General features: G+C 55.7%; 1 protein-coding gene across 1 annotated transcript; it reads right to left on the reverse strand.

The window, feature by feature from the left end:
• Positions 1–104: 104 nt before the first annotated feature.
• MRPS22 (mitochondrial ribosomal protein S22) lies at positions 105–12,448 on the reverse strand. The gene is made up of 8 exons (XM_041004218.1): positions 12,255–12,448; positions 11,362–11,525; positions 10,249–10,413; positions 5,216–5,359; positions 4,611–4,694; positions 3,044–3,189; positions 739–847; positions 105–234 (listed from the first exon to the last, which is right to left on the reverse strand). The coding sequence occupies exons 1-8, from the start codon at positions 12,424–12,426 to the stop codon at positions 139–141; spliced, it is 1,080 nt and encodes a 359-aa protein (XP_040860152.1). The 5' UTR covers positions 12,427–12,448; the 3' UTR covers positions 105–138.
• Positions 12,449–17,532: the final 5,084 nt, after the last annotated feature.

A 17,532-nucleotide genomic window follows, 5' to 3' on the forward strand; every position in this document is an offset into this window, starting at 1 on the left:
AGTAGCATAACAGTCCACTTGACATTTTACAGAAGACTACAAATAGACCTTACTTGATGTTTTAAGCATTTAACCAATATTAACAAAATTAACAAAAACAAACGTGAATTAGTAAATAGAGTATATTTTAAATTACTTTCAGGAAGCTGCAGAATGGCTGATGACCGCTTCTTGGTAAGCCTGCAGTGTTAGTTCTATATATGCCCCTTTCTGCGCTTCTGTTTTTGCGAAGACCTATTCAAATAAATAAATCAAGTTAGAAAGCAATAGGACATAGAGTATTTATGCTTTCAAATGTCAAGCAGCATTTCTGTAATAGCAGACAGGTTGAAAAGGGTTCTAACGGCACGGCTAGGGAAACATCCTGACACTGCTGCTCCTGCTAGGTCAGTGTGACTCGTCACAGGACCTGGGGCACATCCCACTGTCCCCCCACTTGGCCAGGTGGGACGGGAGATGAGCGTACACGCTGCTTCTCCCCGCCTTTCTGGGAAACCTTGGTGAGGCCTGCTCGTTTCCCGAGGGGACTGGACACAGTGAAGGACAGCAGCTCTTCTGAGGCCGGGCTGCTCGCCTGCGACCTCGCCAGGGTTCCCGAGAACAAGTGGGCTGAATTGATCCAGCCCCCAGCTCACCTGCTACCCCACCACCTCAGTCAACACAGCACTCAAACCTGCTTAGTCCCCACCAACTACATCCCACTCCAGCACAGAGCAGGGCAGGGAGAAAGCCCCTTACCTTAATTAAACTGACTCCTTGAGCCGCCTGCGCGTGCGCCTCCCGGGCTGAGTGGCCGTCAGCATGCACCATGTGATACAGCCGCACCAAGCTCACAGCATCGTCAACTCTGGGGAGAGAGCCCGGCGTTAGCTCTGGACTCCTCTAAAAGCGGGTGTGATGGAACTGAATTACCGTTCAGGTTCTTCACGGAGAAGGGAGGGCACTCGGGCCTCCCAGCAGCTCCGCCAGCAGCTGTGGTGGCACTGAACACACCCCAGCACACACTATTTCAGGGGTTCCAAGTCGGCCACGTCCCAGGCAGTGCCATGCAGCTCTGTCCCACACAAGCAGCAGATGGCTTAGTGGGTGAATGGCCCAGGATCCAGACCACCTGGCTATTCCCAGCAAAACATGAACACGTTAAAATCCCAATAAAGCAAATTTGTAATTGTGCACATCAAAGTTTCCATCAGAAATCTGTCCATCGTTCGTATCATAACTACTTATGATAAAGCCATAACAAGGATTCAATTATGGCTGCTAGACACTTCCAGAAAAGCCTGGGTGATTCTTAGAACTTGTGCAACCTTCTCTACGCACACCCGTTCCCAGTCAACCTCTCCCTCTCTGCTTGACCAAGCGGAAGTGTACCAAAGTCCTCGTCCTGAGGCTCTGCTGTGTGGGTGTCCTTGGCGGGTAATGGGGGTGAAGGCAGACACCCCAGCCCTCCCTGCTTCTCTGTGACTGAGTCGGGGAGAACAGAGCCTGACCCTAAAGGCGCTTCTGGCACAGCTCTGTTCTGAGGGACGCAGGGAGCCAGAAGCTCATGGCTGGGGCTGCTCCTCGGCACAGCGCCTGAGCTGCTGGCCGCTCTGCTCCTGCTGCGGATTCACACGGCATGCTGGGGAAGGCGGTGTAGACGGCCGCGCGCCTGGGCCCCTGCTGCCACGTGCAAGGCTGCTTGACTTCTGCCTGGCCCAGACCCGCTGTGGCCATCTGGGGAGTGAACCAGCACATGCAAGTTAGCTTTCTTCTGCTTTTCAAAGACACAAATCTTTTTTCAATATTACAAACTCATTGTTTTTCCCTAACAAAATCCAGTAGGTATGGCAACAAAATATCTCCCCCAAATAAAAGATGAGAATAATTCCTTTTAGAGCTAAGGTAAGTGGTTCTGCAAAAAACTTAACTGGGTTTCTGTTAGAATCACAGTAGGACTTCATTAAGATGTTAAAATACAATGCCTGGGCCTCACAGAAAAACCTGAAACGAGCAATAAATCCACATTTACAAAAAGATTTTTAAAGGATCTGAATACCATAGCACAGTGGATTTGAGTCTGCAATCACTGCACAGACCCGGTTCTGACCTGGGCTCCCTGGTGCGGTGGGGCGCCCTCCACTGTCCGGCCAGAGCGCTGCAGGCAGCTCCGCACTCAATCCTCGCAGAAAATCAGCCCCATGCTCACAGCTGGCCTCTGGCAGGGCCTGCTCCAGACACGGAGCTGGCGGCAGAGACACGGGCCACACTGTAAGGTCTACGTGAGGACACCTCAGCAATGGCCCTTGTCATAGTACAGAATCGGCAAGAAACTTTCCCAGGAGAAAAGTCACGGCTGGCAGCCCTGCCCGTGGTGCCCCAAAGGCACCTCTGTTCCGCCGGGGGAGGCAGGCTAGCCCAGACAGCACTGGGGTGTGTGTCTGCAGCAGGGCCATCTGCTTTCCGCTGTGCGTGCACAGCCAGAGACAGGTGTGGAACCCTCAGGCCACAGGTGCGCACCCACAGTGTGCGAAGGGAGGTGATCCCTGAGACTCGGGGCGCCCACGAGGCTTTGGGGGGCTTCCTTTCTTACTGTAGCCTGGCTGTAGGTATCATTTTACCTTTTCTAAACCAAAACAGTATTCTCTCTTCACACAAAACCACTGCAGGCAACTCAGGTCTCCTGCAGACCCCCACCAGAGTTATCGCGACAGTCAGCAGGAATTGTGTGCTTTCCCAACGCACATAAAATGATGCTTCAGTAAGCTTATAGCACATTATCTCTTAGAAGTGCGAGTCCTTGCTGAGAGCAGGGGACGTGAGCCTTGGGTCTGAAGCACAGCGAGCTGCAGGGCCCGAGCTGAGCTGGAGACCTGGGGCACAGCGCTGCCTGCTACACAGCAATGCTGTCCCAGCTCTTCACCAAACTCCACCGGGAACCTGGTTATGCCAGGGGAATAACAGACACGAAGAGGCAAGTGACAGCTTCAACGGATCACGGCTGTGAGCCTGAGCAGAGATTCCACCATCAGAGCAAGAACGTCCGTGGCTGTCACATACTTACAAATCTCTCTGGATCTGGTCGACCAGCAGGCCATCAATCCTCTTCTCATTTACAAGGTACCAAGCCATTCCCCCAAAGTGCCTTGTGGAGCGTAAAAGGTCGTACTTCCCGTGCTGATCTATGTCTTCGTAGGTCTGCCGGTGAACCTATCCATGAAAGGCAGGAGGCGCCCACGTGAGCAGCGTCAGTGGGCACGCCCTCACGCGTGTGCTGCACAAGAACGTGCACACACCCAGCCCTGGTCCCAGCCGCATCCACTCTCCCTAACTAGCAGGTGTAGGTCGGCCCTGTGCAGCCCACAGTGGACAGACGGCCCCACGAAGGCGAGCTGTCCTAACGACACCCAATGACAGCCTTGGCCGCAGGAGGGTGGCAGCCTGCGGCAAGCCAAAACAGCGCTAAGCTGACTGCCAGGAGCCAGGGACTACTTAAAATACCTACTCATATATGCAGACTGTCAGAAATATGCCCCCATTTCTGGGTCACGAGAGAAAAGAAATCAGGTCTTTTTCACCCCTGCCCTCTGCGCCCTCCGGTCAGCTGGCCCTCCTTCAGCCCGGCCCCTTGGTGGCATCTGAGAGGATGTGCTCCCACCTTCTCCAGCTTCTTCTCCCACCACCGCGCACACTAGCACACACACGCAGGGTCACTCGTTCCTCCGGTGTTGTCTGTCATCTGCTCACACAGCTCGCCCACTCACCCGCCTCCACCTGCCTCTCCACGCTTCGCCCTCCAGGACCCTGATTAGGAGGTCCTCTCGAGAGGCCCAGTGCGGTGGCCTAATGGCTAAAAGTCCTCGCCTTGAACGTGCTGAGATCCCATATAGGCGCTGGTTCTAATCCCGGCAGCTCCACTTCCCATCCAGCTCCCTGCTGTGGCCTGGGAAAGCAGTCGAGGACGGCCCAAAGCCTTGGAACCCTGCACCTGTGCGGGAGACCTGGAAAAGGTTCCTGGCTCTTGGGTTTGGATCGGCACAGCTCCGGCCACTGCGCTCACTTGGGGAGCCAATCAGACGGAAGATCTTCCTGTCTCTCCTCTCTGTATATCTGCCTTTGCAATAAAAATAAATAAATCTTAAAAAAAAAAAAAAAAAAAACACCCTACGGATCTTTCTAGCAGCACTCTGTAACCCTCCTTTCACGTCTGACAGCCGGCCTGTGCCGGTGATGACCGGCCTAACCCCTGAGCCTGCTCCCACAGTGTTTCTGGATGGCAGGCCGTGACACAAAGCCTCAGTCATGGCGTCACCTCGCTGAGCTGCCTTGGGAATACTCCACACCCACAAGATCCTAGCGAGCTCAGATACACCAGTCCTAACAGAACGGGTTCCATCGTCACGTTCGCATTCTCACCCGACCACTGCACGGGCAGGCAGCTTTGGTTCTTTCACTGTCCAAGCTTCAGTGCCCGGAACCGCACGGATGATCCGAAGGACAAAGCAGCCGTGCTCCGCAGGCGCCAGAGATGCCCCCTCCCCTTGCCTCCCTGGTAAAGCTTACAAGCTCACTGCGCTAAGCTAGCAACGTCAACTCCTGCGTGAGCCTGTGTCAGCGGGACACGCACTCACCTTGATGTACTCCCTGGAGTCTGGCTCAAACTGCGCCACACAGAGGTTGAGGACATCAACGTACCGGTCCTGGCTGTACATGTTCTGGACCACACGGCAGAGATGCAATCAGGTGAGAGACACTCTGAGCTGAGAACCCACCTGCCACAGTGCCACCCGCCACACAGAGGCCCCATCTGTGTCCAGTTAAGCCAGTTACAAGAAAGAATCCAGGGCCCAGCGCAGTAGCCTACTGGCTAAAGCCCTCGCCCTGCATACGCCAGGATCCCATGTGGGTGCCAGCTATTACCCCAGCTACTCAATTTCCCTTCCAGTTCCCTGCTTATGGCCTGGGAATGGAGCACAGCACAGGGCCTGGGAACCCTATGGCCATATGGGAGACCTGCAGGAGTCTCCTGCTTTGGATCAGCTCAGTTCCAACTGCTGCACCCACATAGGGAGTAAGTCTTTCTGTTCGGAGGGTCTTTCTGACTTTCCAATAAAAGTAAAAAATAAATAAATCTCCAAAAAAAACAGAACCCAAAAGACATTACCATTAGCAACGTCTACCTGTCTGTCCAGCAGTGCCAAAGCCAACGATTTCTACAAAGAAACGCTCACACTACCTTCAGGTTCTCCTCCTTGAAGATCACCGGGGGCAGAACTCTACGACCTTCTTTTGGGAAATAAATCTGTATCATCCGGTCCCGTTCTTCCCAAGAGGCTTTGCGTAGTCTGCCACTGGGTTCTCTGACAACAATAAAACGTTGCTGAAATGGAGGAGAGTCAAGCATGAGTGCATGATGCCTTACTCTGAGTCCCCGTGTCCCATCATGACCTGGAAACGATAATTTGTAATCAGGCCTAGTTCAATGGCCATGTTGGTTAGTCCTTCTCCTGCAAGCGCTGGGATCCCATCCGGGCACCAGTTCTAATCCCAACTGTTCCACTTCCGTCCCTGCTTGTGGCCTGGGAAAGCAGTGGAGGAAGGCCCAAAGCCTCGGGACGCTGCACCTGCATGGGAGACCTGGAAGAAGTTCCTGGCTCCTGGCTCCGGATCGGCTCAGCTCGACACTGAGGCCATTTGGAGAGTGAACCAGTATATGGGAGATCTGTCTCCTTTCTGTAAATCTGCCTTCTAATAAAAATAAATAAATCTTGGAAAAAAACTGTAATCAACAACATAAAATCCTACTAGGAACCTCAAAGACTTTGAGGTCTGCTACTTCACTAATCACTGTGCAATCAGAAATCTAAAGTAAAATTGAGCAACAATAAAACACTTCAATTAAACGCTCAAGTGGGATTCATGAACTCCACTTAAAGGAGAGACATGCGTGTGCTGAGATATTTCCGTATTGTTTCCCTTCCTCATGGCCAAGTCCCAACAATTTTACTACTTTATGAAATATGTTTAAAGTCTTTTGAGAGAAAAGAACAAACCCAGGGAGCAATCCAAGATGGCTGAATAGGGGAGAGCCACATGACCCGAGCTGCTCTGGGAAATGAAAAGGACGGACGGACTTGGTTGCCAAAAGTCTGACAGAGATTCTCAGAGAGGACAACGGAAACTGCAAGTACCTAAGGACCAGAGGACAGAGCTTAGGAACACAGTTTGCAGTCAGCCAGCAGCCAGCCAGGGCAGAGCAGGGCAGCCAGCAGCCAGCCAGGGCAGGGCAGGGCAGCCAGCAGCCAGCCAGGGCAGGGCAGGGCAGGGCAGCCAGCAGCCAGCAGCCGGCCAGGGCAGGGCAGGGCAGGGCAGGGCAGGGCAGCCAGCAGCCGGCCAGGGCAGGGCAGGGCAGGGCAGGGCAGGGCAGGGCAGGGCAGAGCAGCCAGCAGCCAGCCAGGGCAGAGCAGGGCAGGGCAGCCAGCAGCCAGCCAGGGCAGGGCAGAGCAGGACAGCCAGCAGCCAATCAGGGCAGGGCAGGGCAGGGCAGGGCAGGGCAGCCAGCAGCCAGCCAGGGCAGGGCAGGGCAGGGCAGGGCAGGGCAGGGCAGGGCAGTGCAGCTAGCAGCCAGCCAGGGCAGGGCAGAGCAGGGCAGCCAGCAGCCAATCAGGGCAGCCAGCAGCCAATCAGGGCAGGGCAGGGCAGCCAGCAGCCAGCCAGGGCAGCCAATCAGGGCAGGGCAGCCAGCAGCGAATCAGGCAGGGCAGGGCAGCCAGCAGCCAGCCAGCCAGCCAGGGCAGGGCAGCCAGTAGCCAGCCAGGGCAGCCAGCCAGGGCAGGGAAGCACAGGGCAGCTAGCAGCCACATCAGCCAGCCACAGCTCACCACCACCTCGATTAACAGAACCGAGCCAGGGTTGGAATAACAGCGGATCTGGAGAAAGAGGTGGGAGCAGACTGCATTGCCTGGAGCAGAATCTCAAACCCAATGACTCTGGGTTGGATGTAAGCCACAGCCAAGGGGTCTGGTGTGTTTCCGCCATGAGGGAGGAGCACACCCCTTTCTCCCATTCTCCTACAAAGCTCACGGACCAGCAGGGAAAGCCTACAGCAGGAAGGTGGACCAGAGCTTCCCAGGCTCCCCGGGAAGGACTCTGGCACGAGGTAAGGCTCCAGTGGCCACGGTGTGTGCCTGGTTCTGCAGACACATGTGATGTGGCGCCCCCCCCCCCCCCACTGACCTGGAGCTGGAGGCCTGCAGGGGTGGAACTCGCATCAGGCACTGAGAAACCAGCCGCCCCATCGGGGAGCCCTGAGGGGAGGCGCTGGGAGCGCTGCTGCTCACCACAGTCAGCTGGGGCGGATTCCTGAGCTAAGGGGAGTTTTCCAATACCCGGTGACTGCGGAGTCTTGTGCACAGAGACTGGGCAGTCTGTGGCTGTGCAACACTGTGGCGCACAGCTGGGCCTCTGGTACACACAGAACCGCGCGGATCGCTGTGTGGTTTGTGTGTTGGGGTGGGTGGCAGTGGAGCCTCTGAACCTCAGGGTTTGGCAACCTCGAGAGGTGAGGTGCTGGTTCCTCCCTGTGCCCACACAGCAGCACCCACGCCTAGCACACCCTGCAGGGACCGAGTCATGCCTGAAACGAATTCAAAAAAATGACAATGCATTACTGAAAAATGAGAAGCAAATGCATGAATTAAGGAGATGCCTAAAACACGTGGGTGAGAGTTTTCCCATGACAATGATGTCTGTAAGAGAATTCAAACAAAATAGGACGAAAAGGTCAACGTGCCAAAGAAAAAACTACAGTGAGAGCCTAACAACAGACTCGGTGAGGCACAAGCAAGACTCTCAGAGCTGTCAATCTTCAGAAAACTCTCAGACTAAAAACCAGATGAAACGAGAAGGATCAAAACTAGCTCCAAGGTTTACAGGTTAGCCCTCAAACAGCCTCTCTCGTGTGTCTCAGGAATTCCCAACGGAGTCAAAGAATGGACTAGAAGACCTAGTCGGTGACAGCGTACCTAACGTGGTGGGAAAGACGGGGGCGTCCTCTACACGGAGCACACAGAATTCAAACAGGCAGGAGGAGGAAATCTAGAAGAAATGGATAATTCCTGATCACTGTGACACAGGAGACCTAACGGACCAATAACTAGGAAACTGAAGCAGTAATAAAGACTCTTCCAACAAGGAAAAAGCCAGGACCGGATGGCTTCCTGCTGAGATCTACCAAGCTTTTAAAGAACTAGTTGTACTTCTCCTAAAACCATGCAAACCAACTGAAAGGGAAGCCTCAGGCTCCTCCCATGAGGCCAGCTTCACTCCAAAACCAGAAAGATACAACTCGAAAGGAGAACTAAGGGCCAGCAGCTGAGGAACACAGATGAAGCAATGCTCAACAACATACTGGCAGTTAAGCCCCAGGCCACGGATCAGCCCTGGGACCAAGTGGGATCTACTGGCACGCAGGGACAGGCGTCATACATAAATCAACTCATGTGACACACCGCATCAACAAGCCAAACAATGAAAAGCACACGAGTGTCTCACTGGAGGGAGAGCGCCTCTGACGGGCACGGAAGGAGCATGCCTCGGCACAACCAAGCTAGCCACCATGGAGATCCCAGCCCAGCGTCACACCGGGAAGGGTGGGAGGTGTCCCCCACGGGACCAGAGCCAGGATGAGCCCTCCAGGTAAGCCTAAACAGCAAAACAAAGCTGGGGGCATCACAGCAACACACTGCAGCATGCACTACTCCAGGGCAGTCATAATCGAAACAGCAGCACGACTCGTACAGGAACAGAACGGAGCAAGGCCACGAACCTACAGACAACGGCTGACAAACTGAAAGCAAAGTCCGTCCAGGAAGAAAGAGCGCCCTCTTCAACAATGCTGCTGGGAAAACTGGACGTCTGAGTGCAGAAACACGAAAACAGACCCCTACCTCACATCCTACACGAAATGAAACCTAGGTGGCTCAAGGTTCTAGAACTATGACCCGATACCACCAAGTTACTAGAGGGAAATACCAGCGACACTCTACAGACACACGAACAGCCCGGAGCTTCCTCTGACGTCCGAGCAGCACAGGTGCTCAAAGCCAAAGTACAAATGAGAGTACATCAGGATAAAAGCAAAGAAACTGTGAGCAAAGTGTACACTATGTAACTGACAGGAGATTAATGTCTAAGATCTATAAAGAGCTCAAGAAACACAACAAAACAAATAATCCAGTTAAGAAATGGGCTCAACTGGCTATTCCCCCGCTCCAAGTGCCAGCTCCCTGCTGTGGCCCAGGAAAGCAGTCGAGGACGGTCCAAAGCCTAGGGACCCTGCACCCGCATGGGAGACCTGGAAGAAGTTCCTGGCTCCTGGCTTCAGATCAGCTCTGGCCATTGCAGCCATTTGGGAAGTGAGTCAGTGGATGGAATATCTTGCTCTGTCTCTCCTTCTCTCTGTGTATCTGACTTTCCAATAAAAACAAATAAGTCTTGAAACAAACAAACAAACAGTAACCTACATGAACAAGACTGCAACCCTGGATTTCCGCTCAGAGCCTCTGTCTACACTCCCAGGGAACACGGGGCAGGAGGCCGTTTTCTTCTCTTTCCTACTTGCTATGAGCTAATAGCCAGTGTTAAGCCTACAACTGTGAAATGAAATCAAAATAATCCACTGCACAACTTAGGGACAAAACAAGCAAGGAGGGTGGGACAAGCAGGCGGGAAGGGGCGGCATGGGAAGCTATCACCATTCTCCTGGATCTCCACCAGGAAGAGGTGGCCGTGGCCCGAACATCAAAAGAAACATCTGTCACCCTTACTGAAAATTCTGGAAAGTAAAATCCCTGGGATGTCTGAGCTTCTTGGCACCATCAAGGAATTTATAGGACTACCTTGTCAGAAAGTTTCAGCCCAGGAAATCAGGTTTAGGCAATAAGAACTGCTTCCTCCTACTGCCTTGTGCATCAGCATCCCTGCTGTGTCACTGGGGTGGGCTTCTCCCTGTGTCCCCCTGCTGTGTCACTGGGGTGGGCTTCTCCCTGTGTCCCCCTGCTGTGTCACCGGGGGTGGGCTTCTGCACAGCCCAGAACATCCGGAGTCACAGCCCACAGAGTACTGGCGACGATGACATGAAGACTTGCCTATTTCTGTCTGACATGCATCTTCTAGAAGGGTCTCAAGCAGCTTCAGACACGGGCACACCACTTGATCCCGCCAGCCCACCGCCATCACAGGCCATTCTACCATCAGCTATCTACTCACCCGGTGGGGCAGGCTGTAGGATATATCAGTGAACACGTATTTGGCTGTCTCTGTTCCTTCCAAGATCTGGTCTTCAGCTAGGACGTCACTGATCGGCACTCGCTCTTCTAGAACCGGAGGCATTTTTAATCGCACTTTCGCCGCCTCAACTGCTTGTCTCATAGCCTAATGAAATAAAAGCTATCTGTCAGCTGGGCACCACTGTCACTGCCTGCATTCTGTAGAAGAGAAAGCGTTGAGTAAATTGCCAGGATGCTGCGGCAAGCCGGCAGCACGGCCCACGTCCCTCCTCAGCGACCACCCTGCTTCAGGCCTCGCTGTGTCCAGCGGCACTCACTGACGCAGACAAAGGGACGTTCCAATACTGGACATTCAACTCACTCAGGCCTCAGTGTCTGCGGCTGCAGGAGGCCACGGGTCCTGCAGTTTGAGGCCGTGCTATAGATCTCATAACCTTGCAAAGCTTCAGCCCAAGACACTCGCAGCGCGAGTTCCTCTAGAAAGACTTGTCCGGGAGGGCAAAAGGAAGAATGCCCAGGCTGGGCAGAGGACGGAGACCTGGTGCCCACACCTGACCCCATATCCCAACCCACTCACTAAGCCATGCCCCCAGCTCCTCTGGCTGCCCACACCTGACCCCATGCCCCAGCCACTCACTGAGCCACGATCCCAGCTCCTCTGACTGCCCACACCTGACCCCATGCCCCAGCCCACACATTCAGCCACGATCCCAGCTCCTCTGACTGCCCACACCTGACCCCATGCCCCAGCCCACATTAGCACGCTCCACCTCCTGACTGCCCACCTGACCCATGCCCAGCCACGTTAGCCCTCCAGCTCCTCTGACTGCCCACACCTGACCCCATGCCCCAGCCCACACATTCAGCCACGCTCCAACCTCCTCTGACTGCCCACACCTGACCCCATGCCCCAGCCCACACATTCAGCCACGCTCCAACCTCCTCTGACTGTCCACACCTGACCCCATGCCCCAGCCCACACATTCAGCCACGCTCCCAGCTCCTGTGGCTGCCTCTCTTTCAGGAGTATGTGTGGAAGAGTGGCTCTAAGTCTCCTTGGCAAAGGTACTTAGCGACCTTCCCACATACACACCTCTTCCAGCTGTGTCTGGGTCATTAACTTATAGGTTGGTGGCTTCAGTTCTTGTATAGCTGGCTTAAAAGTCTTCTCCAAATCCAAGCCAGTCATCTTAACAAGTATGCTTTGGACTTCCTCATCCATAAACGTGGGTTTCTTGATCGCTGAGCTACCAGGTTCTGTGAAAATGGATTTCAGTATTTAAGAAGCTAGCACAACTGGCAAGTAAGACCTCCAAGCAGAAAAGTCAACACAAAACACCATTCGCAGCATGTCTGCCCTGCACTGCGCAATGCTGCACTTGGGAGGTCCTTTCATTGCTTCCACTTCATTTAAAACTTCGTGTAGGGACACAGGCCCGGGCTCTGCCCGCAAGTTTATTAGGGGAAGCCTTGGGGGAAGAAGCAATTCACACCATGACGGCAGCAACTGGTGCCAGCTAGAGTGTCTCCAACATGCCAGACCCAGCACACACCAGCAACCACAAACCAGGTACCAATACCCAACTTCACACGTGACGCTGCAGCCTGCTCAGAGAGAACCGGCCAGACACAGGGCCAGGTCTAGCGTCTAGATCATCTCCAAAGGTGCTCCGCAGTGCCATGCTGCAGAAGCCTGAGGAGCCGGCTCAGAGAAGAAACGGCAGGTCGTAGGCAGCTTTCACCTGCCTCAGCGCGGCACAGAAACAAAGCGGAAGAAACGCCAGGCTGAGGGCTTCAGCCAGCAGAGAGGCCTGGCTCACCAGCGAGGACACAGAAGGGGCCACGTAGGGCCCGGCAACGCCTTCCACAGGGCAGGAGAGGCCCGGCTCACTACACAAGACACGGAAGGGCCACATCGGGGCAGGAAGCCGAAGGAAGCCGAGGAAGCCGAAGCAGCAGGCTCCGCGTTCCCGCGCTCCGACTTACCCGGCCCGGAGCTGAGCAGGCGGCGTGGCAGCCCCGGTTCCAGGGGCCGGGGCGGCGGCTGCGGCAGGCCACCCTGCCGGGGCTGCGCGCGAGCCCTGAGGGAGGCCCGCTTCGGGCCGCGCCGACACAGCGCAAGGCTCCACAACGACGCTGGAGCCCTGACGCTCGCCATGTTCACCTGCGGCCCAGAGCGCCGGAAGCGCGCCGAAGAGCGCCGGAAGCGGCCCCAGAGCGCCGGAAGCGCACCGAAGAGCGCCGGAAGCGGCCCCAGAGCCTTCCGGGCAGGCGCGGAGTGCTGCGTTCTGGGAAATGTAGTTTGGTTGGCCGCAGAGTCGCCCGCCGTTACGTAACCAACTTCCACGTTCTGCCCAGGCTTTTCTCTGTCGCCGGGTTTAAATCCAAATACCTCTTCAACTTCGCGTTCAAACTCTAGTCAACACCCAAATGCAATTCCTGATGCTGAACTTTGCCGAGCACCACGACTACCATGATCAATGTTTACACTTGATTCTCGCAACTGAAGTCCTTCCTGCATGAGCCTTTTCAGTTTGAGATCATTTCACTCGTGGATCCGCTTGACTTTTCATCCCAGGGATTCTACATATTTTATTGTTATATTGTAACAGCCTTGGACCTCAGTGTGCGCAGCAAACATTGTTGAGTGAATGCTTCCCAATGGCCCTGATGTGCAGCTCCGAGCCTGGGGAGGCAGTTACCCCACGGTGTGGCAGCAGGTCATTAACGCTCCTGTGCATTAGCTGGACAGGCTCACCTGCTAGCTTCGCCCGCTGCCACGCCCCAGACCAAGAGCTCATTCTCTGGGAGGGGAAGGCCAGGGCCTGGGCTTGGTGCTGCTCCAGCTGCGACAGGGCCCTGTGCTTGCCAGCACTGCCTCTCCCACCTGCCGACAGCCTGTGGTGCCTGCAGCTGTTTCCGGGCCACGCTTTTTCTCTTGTGAATCAAAGATTTCCTTGCAGAGAAAGAGGGTGCAGGGAGGAGAAGGGAGGGGAGGAGGGAGGGGAGGAGGGAGGAGGGAGGGGAGGAGGGAGGAGGGAGGGGAGGAGGGGGAGGGAAAGGACAGGAGGTCATGGTGGTGTTTTTAAATTAGCACTTCCCTGACTAGGTGAGACAACACACTTAACGGGGATGAACCCCAGGGGCTGCTGTGGCCGTGTTTATGCTTCTGCACTGAATTCTTACTTCTGCAGGGGCAAGAACATGGAATGGCAGAGAGAACACAGGCCCCTGCTGGCCAGCAGTCACATCGCTGAGGTCTGTGTGCAAAGTCAAGGCTCCAACACACAGAGTTTTGTCCATGACCATTCGATTTGTTCCATGCAGAGATGAGCCTAAACTCTGAGGTTCCTGGCAGCTGATAAGTGGGAAAGCCTAGGTTCACACATCTTCCACAGGGTGAAGAAAAACACAGAGATTTCCAGAAGTTAGACAGCTTTCTGCACTAGGCTGGGACCCGAAGGACAGGGGAAGCCAGCCTGCTCCAGCAGGACATGGAGGGGGCGGATGAGTCAGTTCCTCCAGCTCGAGTTATCAGCTGATCTGTTTTCCACACAACACTGTCTCTTTTCTCCTGACAGCATCCGGTAACCCTCAACTGTCCCCTCAGCTGGACGGTCCCTCAGAGCAGCAAGGGATCGCAGAGGCCAAGGCTGAGATGACAGACCGACCCATCCTTGCTTAGCGCAGGGATGTGAAGGTGGAAGGCCCCAGGCCTGGCTCCTCCCTGTCTGTCACCCTCACTGCCCCCACAGTGACAGGCCGGAGCGACCGCCCCATGTCACAGCCGTCGGGGAAATGGCCTTTGATAGACAGCACTTGGCTCTCCACTCCCTCCAGCGCTGGCCGCTGTCAGGCTTGGTATGTGGGACCGTTTGTCTGAGGGATGCGCTGGCCTGGGTTGAAAGTAATCCCCATGGGCTTGGAACCGGGTGGTCTGTCAGGAGGTCGTTTTTCAGTCCAGTCTGGACTTGGGAAGTCCTTTAGATGGATAGCTGGTGTCCCCAAAGGTTAAAGGCCTGGCAGGGACTCCTTTCATGGGAGGCCCGGGCATCTCATTGACCCGACTTGCGTGCAGTCCCCGGTCAGGGGCCTGAGCATCATTTCACTTCGGATGTGTGAGCGCAGTGTCCTGACGCTCCCTGGCCGTGGGGTGCACTGGTCACTGGTCCTTAGGAGCTATGAGCAGAGGGACAGCACGAACGCCGGCATCACAGCCAGACCGCAGCGGGCACCCATGTGCGATGCCGACTGCGTCACAGCCAGACCGCAGCGGGCACCCATGTGCGACGCCGACATCACAGCCAGACCGCAGCGGGCACCCATGTGTGATGCCAACCGCGTCACAGCCAGACCACAGCGGGCACCCATGTGCGACGCCGACATCACAGCCAGACCGCAGCGGGCACCCATGTGCGATGCCGACATCACAGCCAGACCACAGTGGGCACCCATGTGCGACGCCGACATCACAGCCAGACCGCAGCGGGCACCCATGTGCGATGCCGACATCACAGCCAGATCACAGCGGGCACCCATGTGCGATGCCGACATCACAGCCAGATCGCAGCGGGCACCCATGTGCGACGCCGACATCACAGCCAGACCGCAGCGGGCACCCATGTGCGACGCCGACATCACAGCCCGGACCGCAGCGGGCACCCATGTGCGATGCCGACAAAACAGCCCGGACCGCAGCGGGCACCCATGTGCGACGCCGACATCACAGCCAGACCGCAGCGGGCACCCATGTGCGATGCCGACATCACAGCCCGGACCGCGGCCTTACTTGCTACACCACAGCACTGATCCCATATATTTTAATTTTCATGCAAATTTCAAAAAAAAACTATAATTCAGTGTTACTACTTCTTTTTAAGTGATCTTGTGTATTTTTGTGCTGATAAATGTCTGTTGTCTTTTTTAATCAGTTAAAACTCTAGAACAGTATTCTCTGTGCAACACAGGGATTGTACAGGAAGTACAGTTCTCATAGCTCACTTTTCCCACGTCTCGTCTCTGCTTTCCCCTCTCTCCTCACACGTGGTGTGAACGTGGCGTGTTTGTGATGTCATTGAGTGATCACGGATACCTTCCTGTTAGCTAATGGCAACAGTGCACATTAAAGTTCATTCTTTGTAGGGGTCTTCAATATGCAACATGAAGTAGCCATCGTATCAGAATCATTCAGAATCCTAAACATCCCCGAGCCTCACTTCTTCATCCTGTCCTCCCTTGAGCTCCTGGAAGCCACTGTCCCATCTTTCCTGGAATAGCTGAGCAGGTAGCCTCTTCCGGCCGACTTGGCTGACCACGTCACTGTGACACCTCTCTGCATCTCGGTGGCTCCTTTCTTTGGAGCAGTGATCCCATCCCACTGTCTGGATGACCAGTTTATTTATCCATCCTCTTACTGAAAGACATCCTGGTTGCTTCAAATTTTTGGCAACTTTGGATAAACCTCTAAGATTGTTCATGTGCATGTCTATGTGTGAACACATTTTAAATTAATTTGAGAGGGAGGGAGGAAGGGGGAGAAAGAGAGAGAGGAAATGAGAGGGAGGGAGAGAGGAGAGGCCAGCGAAAGCCATGCCACCTTGTCTACCCCGGCCTTGGAAAGCACTCAGCGTCAGGTTGTACTCATTGAGCGCGTCGCTCAGCCGGCCCGTGTGAAGGAAGAGGGGCTCAGCGTCCACTTTAGGCAGGAGGTGAGTGTAGAGTTTGTGGCCTGCAGACCACTGTGCACCCAGAGGAGACTCCAGCGTGGCTGAGCATAAGGGAGATACGGGCATGGGTGGGGATAGGACCAGACATTGTCACTCAGTCTGCTGGCACATGATTTGGGGCTCCTGACCCGGCTGCAGGAGATCAGGGGAGCTGTATGATCAAGCAGGAGGCCTCCCTGGAGGAAGAGACTCACCTTGTGGCCTGAGCAGAGGTGCTCCTGGGGAAGGGGTGCCAGAGCTGGCTGTGCAGTGCGTTGACTTGGACCAAAGAGGTGCTGAGTGACACGCTGGATTTGAACCCACATCTGCACGACAGGCGGGCTGATGCCCTTTCCGCAGGAGGAAGACAGGAGGACACTAGAGCTGGCTTCCCGGCTGGGGGTGGGCATGGGGACCCACGGGCAAACCTCAGGTCTGAGACTATCTCCTGTAAAACAGGCTCCGTTATCCCTATTCTGGGGATGCCTCAGAGCGCGCGAGCATCTCGGGGCTGAGATCTACAACCGTAGAGAGGAGGGCCAAGATGATTTGCGGGCTGTAGTGGACATGGGGCAGCGGAGCCCAGGGACGCCGCTCCAGCTCGCCCGACAGCACGCGCAGGCTCCCGGTGCGACGCGAGGTGGAGCTGTTGGACCGCCGCGGGGCTGCGGCGGGGCTCCTGCCCGCGGCTCCTGCCCGCGGCTGAGCCTGGGGTGCCCGGCAGGTGGGTGTCCGGGTGCGTGGCCTCTGTGCACGCAGCTCGGCCTGCCTTGTCCACCCGCCCCGCCCGAGGCTGCGGTCTGCCAGGCCGGACGGGAGCTGGGCGCAGACAGAAGTGTCACATAGTCCAAAGTCCACATCTGGGCACACAGCCCCCTGTCCAAAGCTCGCTCTCTTCAAGTACAGCTTGGAGAAGTGGCGGCTGAGTCTGTTTAGTGCCGTCTCAGATGGCACTTGGCCACCCCAAACCGTGGGCATGGCTTTGCCTGGGACTCTCATGGCAGGGTAGGGAAGTGGCGGGTTGTGGAGGGCAGGCTCAGTGCTCCCAAACCTTGGGGCAGGCTCTTGGGTGAAGCTCTGCCTAGAGAGGAGCCCCCGCGCTGGCCTCGGGGAGGTTCTCGTTTGGCAAAGCCCGGGGTACCTGAAAGAGGCAGACGTCAAGCAAAAGAATACTTGGGGATGCCTTGCCAGTGGCTGGCGTGGGCAGTGAATGTCAGAAGGGACGGGGGTGGGCCCGGTGTGCTTCAGGAGGGGTCAGGGTGGGGCTCCTGTGGGCACAGCGATTGCCAGGTGCAGGCCCTGGGGTGGGCCAGTGGGGAGGGAGGAAAGGACAGGGCCTAACTGGCCCTGGCCGGATCTGAGCCCAGCACTGCGCCTTAGGGAGCTGGCTTTCCAGTGTTGCTCTGGCAAGGCTGGGCCACTAGGAAGCCTCCTGAGGATGAGCGTGGGTGGGAGGGGAAGCCTGCTGTACCCCTGCACAGCTTCCATCTCCTAAATGGTCACCATGATCAGCACTGCGCAAGGAGCCTGGGACTCCTTCCAGAGCGCTTGTGCGGGAG

This window comes from Ochotona curzoniae, unplaced genomic scaffold (genome assembly GCF_017591425.1).
Source record: "Ochotona curzoniae isolate NIBS_2020 unplaced genomic scaffold, NIBS_Ocur_1.0 contig_1302, whole genome shotgun sequence".
NCBI lineage: Eukaryota > Metazoa > Chordata > Mammalia > Lagomorpha > Ochotonidae > Ochotona > Ochotona curzoniae.

What these genes read in the sequence shown, in the direction of transcription:
- MRPS22 (XM_041004218.1), bottom strand. Translation starts at nt 12,426, where the DNA reads ATGGCGAGCGTCAGGGCTCCAGCGTCGTTGTGGAGCCTTGCGCTGTGT. An exon ending in CCCAGACACAGCTGGAAGAG is followed by an intron (nt 10,414 to 11,361) that starts GTGTGTATGTGG and finishes TTATTTCATTAG; the next exon opens with GCTATGAGACAAGCAGTTGA. An exon ending in AAGGAGTCAGTTTAATTAAG is followed by an intron (nt 235 to 738) that starts GTAAGGGGCTTT and finishes TTATTTGAATAG; the next exon opens with GTCTTCGCAAAAACAGAAGC.